Below are 15299 nucleotides of genomic sequence, written 5' to 3' on the forward strand. Positions count from 1 at the left end.
AATTCTTAAACTAAGCCTGTTTAATCTAATTTTGTAGGGGCAAAGATTATATATAATCTTATTTTAGAAAGTGATTTGTTGAAACATCACGTGACACCACAGCACAGCACATAAATGTGTCTGTTGCATGTAACCCATCCACTAAGGGAGCAGTTGGCAGCCATGAAAGTTGCCAGGGGGCAGTGTGTGGGAATGGTACTTTGCTCATGGTAACTTGATTTGCATGATTTGCACTGCAAACTTTTGATTACAGGTCTGCTTCCTTACCCGCTACCACTGCCCATAAATACACAAACCAAATCTATTTTAGAATAAGGCTGTAATGTCACAAATGTGGTGAAGGGGAATGAATGCTTTCTGGCACTTTATACTCAAAGTAATCATTTCACAAATTTATTTAAACAAAGCCAAATGACTTTAGCTACAAAACAGCTTAAAAATAAAACACAGAGTACTTTAACTGCATGTACAAACAGAGGAGAGGATTTCTGCAGTAGCAGCATCACTGTGCCTTCTTCACATGGGGTAGTTCAGCACCACATCCTGTTTGGCCAGCTCCAACAACATGGGGTCATCAAAGAACTTGCTGATGCTGACATCTTCACTCAGCCCCTATAGAGACCAAGACAAAACAATAAGCGAGTGCCAAAATATTATTGTTTTAAAAAATAAAATTGCCTTTACACATTAGCTGGTTTGAGTCTTGATGCTGGGGAATCGATGCTATCCAGCTATGCACTGTCCTTGTGATGAATGTGTGAAATGATGTTTAAGTTTTTAATGAATTGAACACTGACTCATTTCAACCTGTTCAAATGAATCAACCTTGACATCTGTATGTAAACATTAGCAACCTGCACCCTACAGTACATGCTGCGCATGACTTCCAGTCATTCAGCATGGGTTTGTGAAGGAGCTTTACGTGAACTGAGGCATTGTGGGTTCCTCTCACCTTACGTCTCCGTGTTTTTATCATGAATTCTCTTGCCAGATGAGGGGCAGGCTGAGGTTCCAGTGGACGAATCACAATTCCCTTATCTAAAGGATCACCTGGAACAATCTGAAAAAACAAGATGTAAAACTTCCTTATTCAAACAAATATATTGTGACACACGACAAACACACATAAAAACACTTATATTAAACATAACACTAGAGCCCTGATCTCCAAAGACATTTGGTCTCTGACTGAGGAAACACAGGAAAAGCATGCAAACTTCTCACACACACACACACACACACACACGAGTTGGTATTCAAACTCACAATCTTGGAGGCATGAGGCCATGTCTTTAACCACCATGTGGCCCCAATATATTGAAATTTTTATTTTGTTGTAATGAGAGCAGCTACACCTGTAAGGGTTTGTTGGACTAAATAGTGCTTTATCACAATAAGACTAATAAGGAATAAACTGGAAATATCAGAAAATTCATAGAAAGGACGGAGGTAGTTCCCCTGGCATAGGCCATTCTGAACATACTAAACCTTCAACTCAAACTGTGAGTGTGTACCTGCCAGTGGTGAAACACACTCAGAGAGAAGGCCTGACCCTGAGTGTGTGTGCGCAGGTCCGTTTCAAATCCAAATGAGTCAATGGCAGGAATGAACGCTTTGATGGTGTAGAGCGGAGAACCCGGAATGGGTGCATCCTGAGTAACATGACCTCTGTAAAATTAAAAACATTTCATATTTAACAATGTTAAAAGAGCAAAGATTAAACAAGACCCAAAAACGGGGGAGAGGCACTTTCCCAGCCTTCAAGGCTCATGAATCATATCTGATCCACTTATGAGTTACACCAGAATCTACTGTGTGCTGGAATGATGCAGACGGAAATCAATAAAACACAGAGTGCCTGCAGAGTAGGTAATTTCATGCAAAACACTTCAGCTTTGTATTAATAGGGGTTGCAGCATCAGTCCATAGCCCCAACCCTAAGTTTCTTTTAAGCCTTGTGTACATTTACCTCCTCCTTGCAAGTACAGTGTAAACTGCAGACACACAATCAGCTGGTGCCTGAACCTCTACAAAGTAATATGGCTCCATCAGTCGAGGTGTGGCCTAGAGATTACAAAACAAATCAGAAGTTTAGAGGGTCCAATGGTTAGACAGTGGAGGGCTGGCAAGAGCACAGAGAAGAGCATGTTGTGACCGGCAGAATCGTGTGGTGCATTACCATCAGGAAGGCAGAGTAAACCACCCTTCGTGCTGTTGGGATCACCTGACCCCCACCTCTGTGCAAAGGCTCTTGAGCAATTACGGCATCCAAGATCTTAAATTTAACATTACGGATTGCTGCAAACAAACAAACAGGAATAAACCACATATCATCTGTTTTGTTAAGAACATGAATGCAGCATTTAAAATTATTATTAAAAAATGGACTATTACTCACGTTCATCACACAATGGTCCTTCTCTCGTTCCCCACTGGAATCCCTGAACGATGCTGTCCTTTACAGAGCCAAGCAGGGCTTTATCCACCTACACACAAACACACAGCCTAGGCTTCAATAAGGGTTATAGTAGCCTAGTGGGGAAGAAACGTGCCTAAATTGTCCCAGGTTACACCCAACTTACTACCATTGTGCCTCTAAGCAAGACACGTAACCAGAGTGTCTACAGAGGACTGTCCATTTAACTACTGATTGTAAGATGCTCTGGATATGGGTGTACGATAAATCACATAAAAGCATCAACATCCAAAACCCTTTGGCATAGATCCTAAGCAGTTTGGAGGTTTTCAGTTTTGTTGTTCAGTGGGTTACCTCAGAAGGCAAAGTGTCATCTACTAAAATGTTAGGTCCTGTCGTATCAGGTCCAAATGCCCAGATGGATCTAGCTGCCAGCAGATCCCAGTCATACTTTGTCTGGAAAAACTCCCCCAACTTCTTCCTAAAAAGCAAAAAAAGGGACATTGTAAACAAAGTCTTACAGAGTGTGTGTATTGGATGTGCTTCTGAATATTTATACCTGTTCCATGTAATCTGCACAACTTCATTCTCAATGTCTTCTGCCAGGCCCTTCTCCAGGGGCTCTGCAATCATGGTGATCTTATTCCTGTCTCACACACACACAGTAATGAGCACCAACAAACACAACCAGCTAAACATGAAAAATCCCTCTGCTCGCTCTAGGTCCCAACCCTACTTTTTGTTGGGGGTTTCAGCAAAACACTTAAGCGACGAAGTCTCCACAACTGTCTCGCAAAAGGTCACCACAGGATCAGCCACCTGCAGCAGAAACAAATGTAAAAATTCTGCATTAAAATCTGGATCTTGGGGTGGTAAGTGGAGGATATCTGCAGTTGCAAGGTACAACACTGAAAAGAAAACCTACACGGATATAACACCTTTCACACAAATGGCAACAGGAAATACTACTAGAAGTTCTCAATTGCTTTAGACAAGTAGAAGTACTAGGAGCTTTCGTACCTGTTTACATTAAAACTGAATATTTTTAAATGCCTAGCAATTGCAGTGTGTTCATTGAACTATTACCAAAAATGCAGGTAACTTATCTTCAAGGAGGAAAACAGCACTCATAACAGGTTAAGGGTAAACTGTAGGATAGAGAGGAGAGTTGTATTCTGCTGACCTTTATATCGATCTCAGAGTACATCTTGCGCAGATCGTGCATGACACAGTCCAGGTACAGCTCACCTGTGCCCAGGATCACATGCTCCCCAGACTCTTCTACCTAAATACACACACACAATAACCATGAAGTTTATAAAGGTATTTCACAATATAACCCTACGGTAAACCATGCTAGTGTTATTATTACATAATAAATCAATACTAAATAAATATATAAAAAAGAAATTGGTAAAAGTGTCTGCTTTATTCACCATTGGGGGATATGCGTCCTTATTGCATGCAAGTATTACATGATTGCATGATTTCAGCATTTAAGATGGAAAAATCTCTTTTACCTTGGTGGTGAGTGATGGATAACTCTTGTTCACTTTTCTCAGCCCATCCAACATCTTGGGAAGTTCAGATGGATTGACTGGCTCAACAGCGATCTTTATCACTGAGGCTGTATTAAATTTCAATGGCCTGAAGATCTGAGCCTGTAGGGCACAACACACACACACTGCATATGTAAAAGCCACAGACCTTGCTGTTCAATTGCTGGTCCAGGCCTGTCACACAGCCCTGCAGTTTAGTGTGGACTGAATTGCCACAGAATGCTTCACCGTTCTGAATTTGCTGTAGTCACACTCCCCTTCACATAAACACCCTTCAAGTGCAAAGCATAAATAAAAATCAGTGTCTAAACTGGTGTGTGACATCCTGTCTTACCTCCTCATTGCCCCGTGGTTCTGTGATGGTTGCTGTTTTGACAATGGGCTGATCGCATCCCTCAATCAGAACCCAGTTACCGGCCGGAACGCGGTTCACCTCAATCTGGTACCTAGAGCGAATTAGCAAAAGAGAGAAAATGAGATTAGGGGTAGACATGAATAAATATATCATGTACATCTATAAAGCAAGAAACAGAAGTCACATCTTATAGATATTTGGGTTTAAATGTTCAATTATATATCAAAACACAATCTTAATGAAAATGCATTAAAAATACTAACTACTAAATACTAAAAAAAGTCAGTATTGTCCAAACAAAATGAATCTGATATTGGATACTAATGTAATAAAAGATTACCTACTTGTATGTGATTACCTTCTTGCACGCAACAAAAGTAGACAGTCTTACTGAATGTTTTACTTTTAATTTACAGTAATCCAATAAAAATTAAAAGCAACCACATTATGACTTTATGACACTTTTACCTGGCAACAGAGATCCAGAGGCGCCCCACAGTACAGATCTGAGAGTCCTCCTCATCCTCCAGGCTGTAGTTTTCACCAAGAACTTTCACAGGCTGACCAGCCTGCAGTGTTCCACTCAGAACTCGGCCAAATGCATGGAATTGAACTCCATCGTCAGTACTGTACATCTTAGTGGTATGACACATCAGCGGACCCTGGTGGGTGAAGGCAGAGTATTTCAGTACACTCCAACCATTTCATATGTATAGCAGGACACTGGTGTATGGAACAGTAAACACAGAAATAGAAATGCTCTCAACTGAGTTATGATTAAATAATTACAAGAAGATCCCTGTTTACATGCAAGTGCATATATCAATAACAGTGTTACTGTTCAGAAAAGAAATAACTCTCTCTTACAAAACAGACTTACATCAGGGTCGCACTCAGCCATAGCCTCCCCGAGATCAGAATCCAGACCACCTGTGTAGCTGTGCTCTATTTTGGCACGAGCCCCAGCCTGAGGGGAAGGGATGTGCTGCACACACATGTCCACAAAGCCTGCCAGATACACACATTTGCACAATTAGGAGTCACAAAAATAACTAAAATGAGGAGCAGAGAGGTAAAATGAGCACACACAAACTTGTACCTGTAAATTCTCCAAAAAAACGGTTACACACGAGTCGTAGCAGCGGCTTGATGTTCAGTTTCAGTTCTTCCTTGGTCAAATGGATCCCCAATTCATCCAGCACCCGTGGAAGGGAGGTATCCACGTCCCCTACCACCTACAGCACAGGACAATGTGACACTGATAATTCAGTTTAAGACATGCTGGAACCACACACATACATCAGCACCACTGCAAACTGTGGGGAAAAACACTCACATTATTCAAATCAATAAAACAAAAAGATTTTGAGTTTGTCTGGAATTCTTTGTAAATTTGAATTGACGAGATCTCAGATATTAAAACATGACTATAATTCTAGCAAGGCTTAAAGTTGCTCACAAGAGCAGCAGTCAGCATGACTTCTAAAAGAAACATGCTTGATGATCCCAAACCTTTACAACAGCAAAGAATGTACAGACATTTACAGCATTTGGGAGACGTTCATAAGCATTTGACCCACTAGACTATGGTCACCATTAGGGCTGCATGATTTGGGGAAAAGGACATATTGCAATTATTGAGATCAATATTGCGATTGCGATATAATAAAGGGCATTTGCTTGTATATCAATGAAAAGTCACATACAAATTACTAATAGTGAAATGTTTAATTTCAAAGTGAAACATACAAACTACTTATAACAACTTGAAATGCCCAGTGCTTTCAAAATATAATGTTCTACAAAATTAAATAAATCACAAAAAACTCTTTACATTACTGTCATACGACAAACCCTGGTAAGGCTAAACAACTGTTTTGATTATATTTGGCCATTATAAAATCTCGTATTATAGTTCTTACGTTTAACCAAAACGTTGTTTGGAGGCTGACTTGAACACAAGAATGCATAGCTTCGCTAGCTTAGCCTAGCTTAGCTAAGGTTAAGACCTATAAAACGGGATTTTATAATGGCCAAATATATTCAAAACAATTGTCCAGCCTTACCTATGAAATGTAACCCCCCGGGATCTGGTTTGGAACGTACAGCGGTTTGTACAGCCCTGAGCAGCACAAGAGCGAGGCACTTCTCTCCATAGACATGTATATGCTTCACGCCACAGCAGAGCCTATCGCAATATGGCGGCGACGTTGCCATACGATGCAGCTCGTCATGTCTATGTGAGTCACGAATCAGAGGTCTCCATTGAACCGAATCGAAAGTCATGTGACCAAACACGTCACATTCGACTGAAGTGAGACTTCAGTCAGCTCGCAAACTTTGAGAGAATGTGTGATATGTTGCCGATTCAATCCATGTACTAATCATTTAAATCGCAGTTTTTTACGTTCATGTAATCGCATAGACTGACATCGCGATTACGATTATTTTTATCGTGCAGCACTAGTCACCATAACGATAAAAATCAATGCTACAATGTAGAGGTATGGAGAGCTATATTAAAATTTAGGTCAAATTTTCGCAAGACAAAAGTTGTCGCCTATACAGAAATTGAACAAATTTACTGCAAATATAAAAATGTCAGCTAATTAAGTAGTGGTGTGCGATCCAAATTCAATATCTTGTATGACTTCCATGAGCTTGACTGCCTCCCAGAGTTCATCAATATTCAGAATTATTAGACTATTGATGTTGCCTTCCACCCTGCAGATCTCTAGCAAACCATGATTTGACTTTTCTGGGTGAAAAGTCAAATCCATGTGGGCTCCAGTATGTCTCCTGTAATATTTGCGGCAACTGTGGTGTAATTCAACAAAAGATTCATATGAAAAATCCTCCGACTGCCATTTTTCCAGTGTCCATCCTTTTAGCAGGCAAATGCCACACCCTTTTTCAATTGTCTTTTGTTTTGTGCTGGCTTTGAATATTAGAATACTTTTTGACAGTTCCATTTTGTACTGAAACATTATTACAAAAGCTGTTGAGAATAAAACGAGCCATTTCTTGTTTAAAAAAAAAAAAAAACTTGATTAGAAATATATTTCAGCGGCACTTAAAGTCAATTTGTACACAAGCGAAAAGACTTGTCAGGAACTGTACATCTATAGGACTACTGATGAAGTAAATACAGTTCCTGCTTTTTATATTTATTGCTACGACTGACAATAGTAGGTGTGTAAAAGACACCAATAAGAGTATTGATACCCTGACAATTAGTATTTATCCCTACCTGTGAGAGGATCTTATAAAGGGGCTCCAGTACAAACTCCACAAAACTGCGCTGAGAATTGCTATTTGGAGCTTTTTTGGTGAACTTCCGACTGAAAGGAGAAAGAAAAAAACATGGATTAAAGAGAAAAAAACTCAATATAATGTATATTCCACTTTGACAACATTGTTTGCAGAGACTAGAGGAGCGTTGCTTTGAAGTGCAGCTGGCAGCGCGTTTTCAGCCGTGCATCCCATACAAAACAATGGAATTCAGAGCACAGCACTGTGCATTTTAACACTATTTCAAGTACTCTGTGATGTAAACCAATACATGAACTCTTATTCTGCACAATATTTAATTCTTCAGTCCTACATGGAAATAATGATGCAAAAACGATCTAGCTGTGCTTCCTTAAATTGAGCCTGAATAGGACTAAATAAATAGATAAATAGGGAGGTTTCCCATCCTGGTTGAAACTGTACTGTGTTGTTATTAGGGCTGTGTATTAAATCATGCTTTTGCACAAATGCAAGCAGCTGGAATTACAGTTGAAGTGTGGAGTCCTGGTACGTGAATAAAAACAGTCACTATAAACAGAATGGACTAGAAAAATTATGGTGTTCAAAAACTTTGACTGCTGGTGTATATTCTGGGATCCTACATTAAGGACAATTCAAAAGACACAACCACAAAGACAGTGAAATGCAGGCAACTTATACCACACTACTGGAACTCACGTTTTGGGGTTGAAATAAATGTCTCCCCAAAGCCTTTTAGAAAATTCTGTATAATTGATGTCTCCTGAAACAGAAACCATGAGATTAGACAGGATAGAATAAAATGACACAGCAATTATTTAGATAAGCAGAGCCATTCATGAGCTCATTACCATAAGTATCTGAGTAGATCTTTGCGAACGAGGCAAGAGTGAAGCAAGTACTGTACTGAGATGAAGCGAAGCACACATTTCCCAAGAGGGGAGAGAGAACCAGGCTCTCGTCTGTAGAGTATGTGCTAAAGGAAAAAGAACAATTAGCCAAAACTCATGAAGATTATGGCAGGTAATGCCAGAAAATGCCAAGTAACTGGCTGGAAAATACTCCAAGTAGACACGATCAGTTAGAACAGACAATCAAAGCGGATCATGTACCTGAGCATGCCGTTGACCTCATCCACAATGTGCCGTAGTTTATAGTAGGCGTCTGTAGGTGGCAGTTTCAACTCCAGGATGAGTCGGTCTATTTTGTTGATACAGACAGTAATGGCTAGACGCTCCTGCACGGCATGCTTTATCAAACGCTCAGTGTTCAACATCACCTGCAAACATATAAACTTCTCTAAAACCAAACCCAAGATCACAACATTAAAATGCATACAGCACTCACATCTAAGAGCAAGTTGAGACTGTATCATGTAATGGCAATATATTTGTGTTTAATGCATTTGCAAGGCCAAGAGTTCAGAACAATTTTTGGAAAATGTTGCAGCTCCCTCTGTTGGGAAAGTACAAATAATGAGCCCAACTGTAAATAAAAAATTAGATAGCACCATAAAATTGAAAATAATTAAATCAGCATCCAATTGATTTTGCACTCACCCCTTCTGCAGCGTCAATAAAGAGAACGATTCCATCAGAAATCCGGATTCCAGCAGTCACCTCATCTGAGAAGTTGACATGTCCTGCAGCGAGATGGGCTGTCACACTCTGACCACACTTCACCACGTATACATGTCAGTGTGTACTGGTACCTGGTGTGTCCATGATGTTGATGAGGTATGATTTGCCTCTTGAGTCTGGAAGCACCATTGTGACAGGGGTACTTTTTATACCCACACCTCGCTGAAAAACAAAATGACTTTTCATGAAATCCTAAAATTCTGTTGACTGCTAAATTTCAAGTTCAATAGCTGCATTCTAGACTCACCTCTTGTTCAGTGAAGAGGATGTCAGTATAACGAAGCTGCATTTTAATTGTAAAACCAAAATTTCAAAATGAATATTCAACCCACACAGAAATTAGAAAAGATTAAACAATGATACAGAGTGAGTGCAAGCCACTGACATCTGCATCGTCTCTTTTCCGGATCTCTGGGTGAGTCTGTTCAATCAAGCAGTCCACAAAACAAGTCTGTCAAAACAAGAGGGAAAAAAATGGTCACTTTTGACTGAATAGTAAATTAGTATGTACAAAAAAAAAAAAAAAAAAAAAAAGTAGTGCATTGATGCTACATTACTACAGAAACCACCAAAGGAAACATGCCTAAAACAATCACTAATTATCAGATCCTCATTAAATTGGGCTGTAAGGGAAATGAAAAGATTTTATTTTTCCAACCCTGACCTTGCCATGGTGCAGATGTCCACACAAAGTTACGTTCCTAATCAACTCAGGGCCATCCATCAGATCTGCCAGAAATCTGCATACATGATGTTAGTCAGATTCAGAAAATTCAGAAAAAGTCTTAATTAAAAGTCCATGCCAGCACATACATTCTCCCTCACAAATACACTACCACAACACATATTGTGCATACATACCACGATCGGCCATAACATTAGCATCACTGACAGGTGAATGGTCTGTGACCTGTCTGTGCTGTCTGATTGAATTACTGAGCTACTTAAGGTAAAAAAAAAAAAAAACAAAGAATGCTGGTTGCCATACAAAGGTGTCAAAACACACAGTACACCAGTTGACTGCAAAGTTGTTGACCATTCAGCATGCCTATGCAGACCCATATCCACAATAAAAAACACCTACAATGGGCACATGAGCATCAGAACATGATGGACGATGGTGTAGTCTGAGGAATCATGTACTCTTTTACATGACAAAGATGGTCAGGTATGTGCTCGCTTAACTGGTGAAGATGTGCCACCAGGAAGAACTATAGATAGAAAGCAAGCAGTGTGAACCTTCTGATTATGGGGCCACTTCCTTAATCGCTAGGCCACCACTTCCCCAAATGTGCCCTCTGCTTTTAACCATCACCCTTGGTGAGCAGTGGGCAGCCTTGACAGGCGCCCGGGGAGCAGTGTGTGTGGATGGTGCTTTGCTCAGTTGCACCTCAGCAGATTGGGATTCGAACCTGCAACCTTCTGATTACGGGGCCGCATCCTTAACTGCTAGGTCAACCCTGCTAGAGTCTGTGATGTTAATGTTAAGGCTGATCATAAAAATATAAGAGATATAATAACTATTTTAGGCAGTAGGGAATCTAATTAAAAAAAATGTAATCGTCCCAACAGTTCAGAGAACAATAGAAAGACTAAGATATCACTCACTCCATGTCATAGACTGTAGCTGGTAGTTCTTGCTCCATCAGTGTGAACTGCTTTGTCTTCACAGGTTTAATGATGGGCTCTACAAAATGGAAAAGATTGTTGTAATGGTTTGAATGAGCTATGAATACATTATTTCCCCCCCAACAACATACCTGTTAAAGGTTGCGTGTCCTCTTCTTGCACAATAGTCTCTACCTCAGGTCCATATACCTCCTCTGCTGTGGGATAATACTTCTTATCTTCATGCAAGACCACCTCCATACTGGGAGTATCCTCATCACCTTCCCCCTGCTCCTCATCCTCATCTTCATCAAGCTGAACAGAACAAAGCATTACAAATACAACACTCTCTCTTGTGCACACGCCAGCATATACTCACTCAGCATCGCTAACAATCTCACCTCTTCTGCATCACGGTCATCTGCATCCAGGTCTTCATCTTCATCTGAGTCCAGTTCTGGACCAATGTAATTACCAAACTCATCATATAGATCAGCCTCCATGACTAGATAAAATTTAAAAAAATCAAATATATAGTCACATCAATTTTCTAAACCTTTAAATGTGCATCTTCTGGTCACCTGGCCATTGGTTTAAGAATAAAAACTGTACACAGTGTAAGAATGTTACAGAAAAGGCGTCAAAAACAGTAATATTCTAACCTGAGCCGGGACTACTAAAGTCTACTGTACTTTCACGGAACCCTCTATCATATCACTTTCATGTTTCGCTGAGCCTCATGGCGATTAAAGTGGTTAGGAAATTGGTGGACGATCGATCAAAAAGCATTTTGAACTATTGCTGAGTTCAACTCTAACAGCTAAGTAAAAGAGCGGGTTATAGCAATGGTTAGCAATTAGCTGTCTTTCGGAAAGTAAAATAAATAGATAAAAAAAACAGCACTGATGCCGCATTAATATCCTAACAGTGAACAAGGAAGACGTCTCACCCGGGCAGGCGGAGAATCACTTATTTAGATCAAAACGTAATCTTGTTGTTAATAAACCGCTCAACTCATCAATGTAAAAACACATGCGCTGAAAAGACCCCGACGCAATTCGAACGTCAGGCAGATTGCGTCACTGAATAGCTGCCCATCGATGCGCCTTACTTAAAATACTTTAAACTGTATTCATTTAGTATGTAGCAGTTATTAATTAATAGCATCTGATATGGTGCTTGGGTTATCTCACATTTTCGGACCGAAATGCCGATATGATTAGTGTTAAAATAGTAGATAGAAGTTTTTAATGTAAAAGTTATGCACAAGATGTCAGTGTTGCACGGATAAAGGCAGCATGAAAATGGAAAATGGACACTTTGGTGTCGCCTGTTTGAACATTTCATTTTCTTATTCAACTGGACATGACATGGATTGGTGCAGTAAAAATGTTGGCACGACGTTAGAGAAAATTTGGTTATTGTGTTAGACCATGTAATTGTTAGTCACCACCAGCTGGATGTATGTATTCACTTGAACCTAAACCTTGCACTCTGCGCACGCGCCACACTTCCTAGGCACTCTGCGCATGCGCCACAATTCCTGCTCGGAGCATTGACCAGGAAGACATGTACAAGACATGTATGCCCCACAGTTTGGGTGTGAGATGGGACTTGGAGTGAGATGAAGTGGTGCAAGGGAGAGATAGTGGTGATTGGAGCAGACTTCAATGGACATGCTTATGAAGGATTCAAAGATCATCTTGAGTGGTGTTAGGATAAGGTTAGGTCTTCTGTCTGGCACCCTTAATGCTAAGAGAAAGTGAAGTGATTGTCATTGTGATGCACAGCACACGGTGCACACAATAAAATGTGTCCTCTGCTTTTAACCCATCACCCTGGGTGAGCAGTGGGCATTCCATGGGAGCAGTGTGTGCATCAATTCGGCCCTTCTGCTATTTTGTACAGTTTCGAACTAGTTCCATTCCACTACTTTTATTACTCCATTAGATTAGCAATAATTGTAATAACTGGAGTTTATAGTTCTCTTTAAATGGGAAGTCTAATTTAAATAACAATATCAATATAATAATGACAATATATAAATTGAACTGCTTACAATAAAAATATGAACTTACTATTAAAGTCATACCTACTGTGTTTGTGTGTGGGTGTTTGAGAGACCATATTCCCTCAGTTACTGCTCCACTAACCCTCTCATTACTCTTCCTGATCAGCACACCTGTGCAGAGGTAAAAATAAATGACACACTTTCACCACATAAACATCAGTCTCCGCTTCCTGTTAATCTGTTACTACCTTTTTTCTAATCTATCAAGATTTTTTAGAACTCGGTGATATTTTGTTACTGTTGGCACTAAATCCATTCTATGCTACCCATGTGCTTTTCTGTATTCATCATGCATTACATGCTGATGGCCATAATACTGTGCTGGATCAGAGATCCATCAACGATGTAGACTTCCTACAGAATGTCATCGATTGTGCATGTGTGTGGTCTATTCCCAAACTAATTAAGTGATTTGACACCAGTAGTGGATGGAAACAAAGTAACTTGACGCCAGTAAATATAATATGCTACTGTACATAAGTAGTTTTTTTATGTATCTGTACTTTACTGCAGTTTCTGATCGTATTCACCTGATGATGTGTATAAATGCAGTCCTATTGTGTCTAGTCAACGTTGGGTCATTTTATGTCTGTACTTCCCTGTCCTACTATCGCGGTGACACTTTAAATATCTTAGTTTTAGCTTTTAACATTATGCAACCTTCATGACCACATGACTATATAGGAAGCACTTTGCATACAGTGCAGCATGTGTGTGGTCTATTCCCAAACTAATTAAGTGATTTGATTTAATTAAGTGCAATGGACTAATGTGATGTGGCTAACCATATCTGAGGCACATGCAAAGTAATGATTTGAACAAGATTTCCCTTTGTTTGTTTACTTTGCATTTGTAAATAGTTAAGACTAGAAATTATGTATTCAGTATTCATTTACAGTATTTTTCCATGCCTTAAACATTCGCATAGTACTGTATATTAAAGAAATTTTAACAGTGGGCTTGATATTAATATGTTCCAACATGTTGTTTCTACTGCTAGTCTTATTCTGCTGGGTGGAATTTTGTTAACCCTGTATTTACATCCCATACAGTATTGTGCAGCCTTAGGTTGCTTTGAAGCGTTAGCTTCAATATGGTGGTTAATTATTCTGAGAGCAATCAAAACTATACTTTTGCATCAAAACTATATAAATACTGTTTTCAGTGGCTCAGTTGTTGAGGGTGTATTCTTATGTGTGTCAGCAAGGAAGGAACAGGAGAAGGAGGACTCTTAAAAGGTGAAAGTTATTGCAAGGAAACTAATGTGTTTTATAATTCAGTTATACTTCATACACATGAAAGACATGGAGAATGGAATAGAGTAGAGGGCAATAGTCTACGAACTTGGAGCCATTCAAACACCCAGTTGTGTGTCTCAACAGATTGGTTAGCTATCAGAATGTCAGCAAAGCTATCAGAACTGGAGCAAATCTTTCAAGTATCTTTAATACTTCTCATTACAAGATCCAAAGAGTCCGAGAGAGCTAGAAGAGATACAAACAAATTAATAACTAAAAATGTACATATCCACTACTCACAATAAGTTATGGATATTGTGAGAGACTTAAAGGATGTCATACATACAGTGTTTGTTTCACTTCAGACATTTTTGGGATAGGGAGGCAATTGTATTGGGGTGTATTGGTATCTCAAACTGTCATCATCAGACTTGCAACAAGACACAGAACAACTGGCAGAGTTCATGACAGATCCAGGAGTGGAGCCAGACTGCAATGCCAGTACCAGTACCTAAGGACCTATGTACTCAGACATTGTTATACAACTGCCACACAGCTGCAGGCCATTTACGAGATGCGAGGGTACTAGGGTTTTCCAGACAAACCATTCGCAAACAACTCCACCGCTCTGGCTTGAATGCCAGACGACTGTTGCAGGTGACTCCACTGATACCAAGACACCGGCGTGAATGTTTGCAGTGGGCACAAGATCATGTGACCTGGACAATGCAGCAGTGGTTCACCGTCCAGTTCACTGATGAGTGTCCGGTCAGCGTTGCTGGAGAAGGCGAGGTGAGCGATACGCTGAGGTCACCATGGTCCCCAGGGTTTGCTTTGGTGGAGGAAAAGCAACAGTCTGAGCAGGCATCATCAGTTAGCAAAAAACTGATTTGGTTTTTGTACATGGCTTAGTCACTGCACATTCTTACCTCAGAGACATCATAGAACCCCAATTCCACCAGCACACCCACAACTTTCTGTTATTTAATTAAAATTCTGAGCAAATAGGAAAAGCACTCATGTAAATAACAAAATCCTGAAGAAAAGGGGACAGCTAACAAATATTGGTGGATATCTGTGGGAATAACTGAAATGTATTGAAAAAATTCATTAATCACCACAAGCAGCACAGAACAGCTCAA

General features: G+C 39.9%; 1 protein-coding gene across 1 annotated transcript; it reads right to left on the reverse strand.

The window, feature by feature from the left end:
- Positions 1-371: 371 nt before the first annotated feature.
- On the reverse strand, positions 372-11923 carry eftud2 (elongation factor Tu GTP binding domain containing 2). Its single transcript, XM_028968571.1, has 28 exons — positions 11798-11923; positions 11250-11353; positions 11001-11163; positions 10849-10927; positions 9905-9980; positions 9626-9691; positions 9488-9523; positions 9312-9402; positions 9160-9242; positions 8713-8879; positions 8452-8576; positions 8300-8363; positions 7581-7671; positions 5430-5565; positions 5211-5338; positions 4799-4992; positions 4310-4421; positions 3937-4077; positions 3600-3701; positions 3153-3235; positions 2976-3062; positions 2771-2897; positions 2399-2486; positions 2180-2298; positions 1970-2064; positions 1515-1668; positions 953-1060; positions 372-612 (listed from the first exon to the last, which is right to left on the reverse strand). Exons 2-28 carry the CDS (start codon positions 11349-11351, stop codon positions 517-519), a joined length of 2913 nt encoding a protein of 970 aa, XP_028824404.1. The 5' UTR covers positions 11352-11353; positions 11798-11923; the 3' UTR covers positions 372-516.
- Between the last annotated feature and the right edge of the window lie 3376 nt (positions 11924-15299).

This window comes from Denticeps clupeoides, unplaced genomic scaffold (genome assembly GCF_900700375.1).
Source record: "Denticeps clupeoides unplaced genomic scaffold, fDenClu1.1, whole genome shotgun sequence".
In the NCBI taxonomy this organism is placed as follows: domain Eukaryota; kingdom Metazoa; phylum Chordata; class Actinopteri; order Clupeiformes; family Denticipitidae; genus Denticeps; species Denticeps clupeoides.

Coding starts and splice junctions, on each gene's coding strand:
- eftud2 (XM_028968571.1), bottom strand. CDS start 11,351: ATGGAGGCTGATCTATATGATGAGTTTGGTAATTACATTGGTCCAGAA. Junction 4,078..4,309: donor AACCACGGGGCAATGAGGAG/GTAAGACAGGAT, acceptor TGTGCCCTACAG/GCTCAGATCTTCAGGCCATT. Junction 3,063..3,152: donor GCTGAAACCCCCAACAAAAA/GTAGGGTTGGGA, acceptor TGTGTGAGACAG/GAATAAGATCACCATGATTG.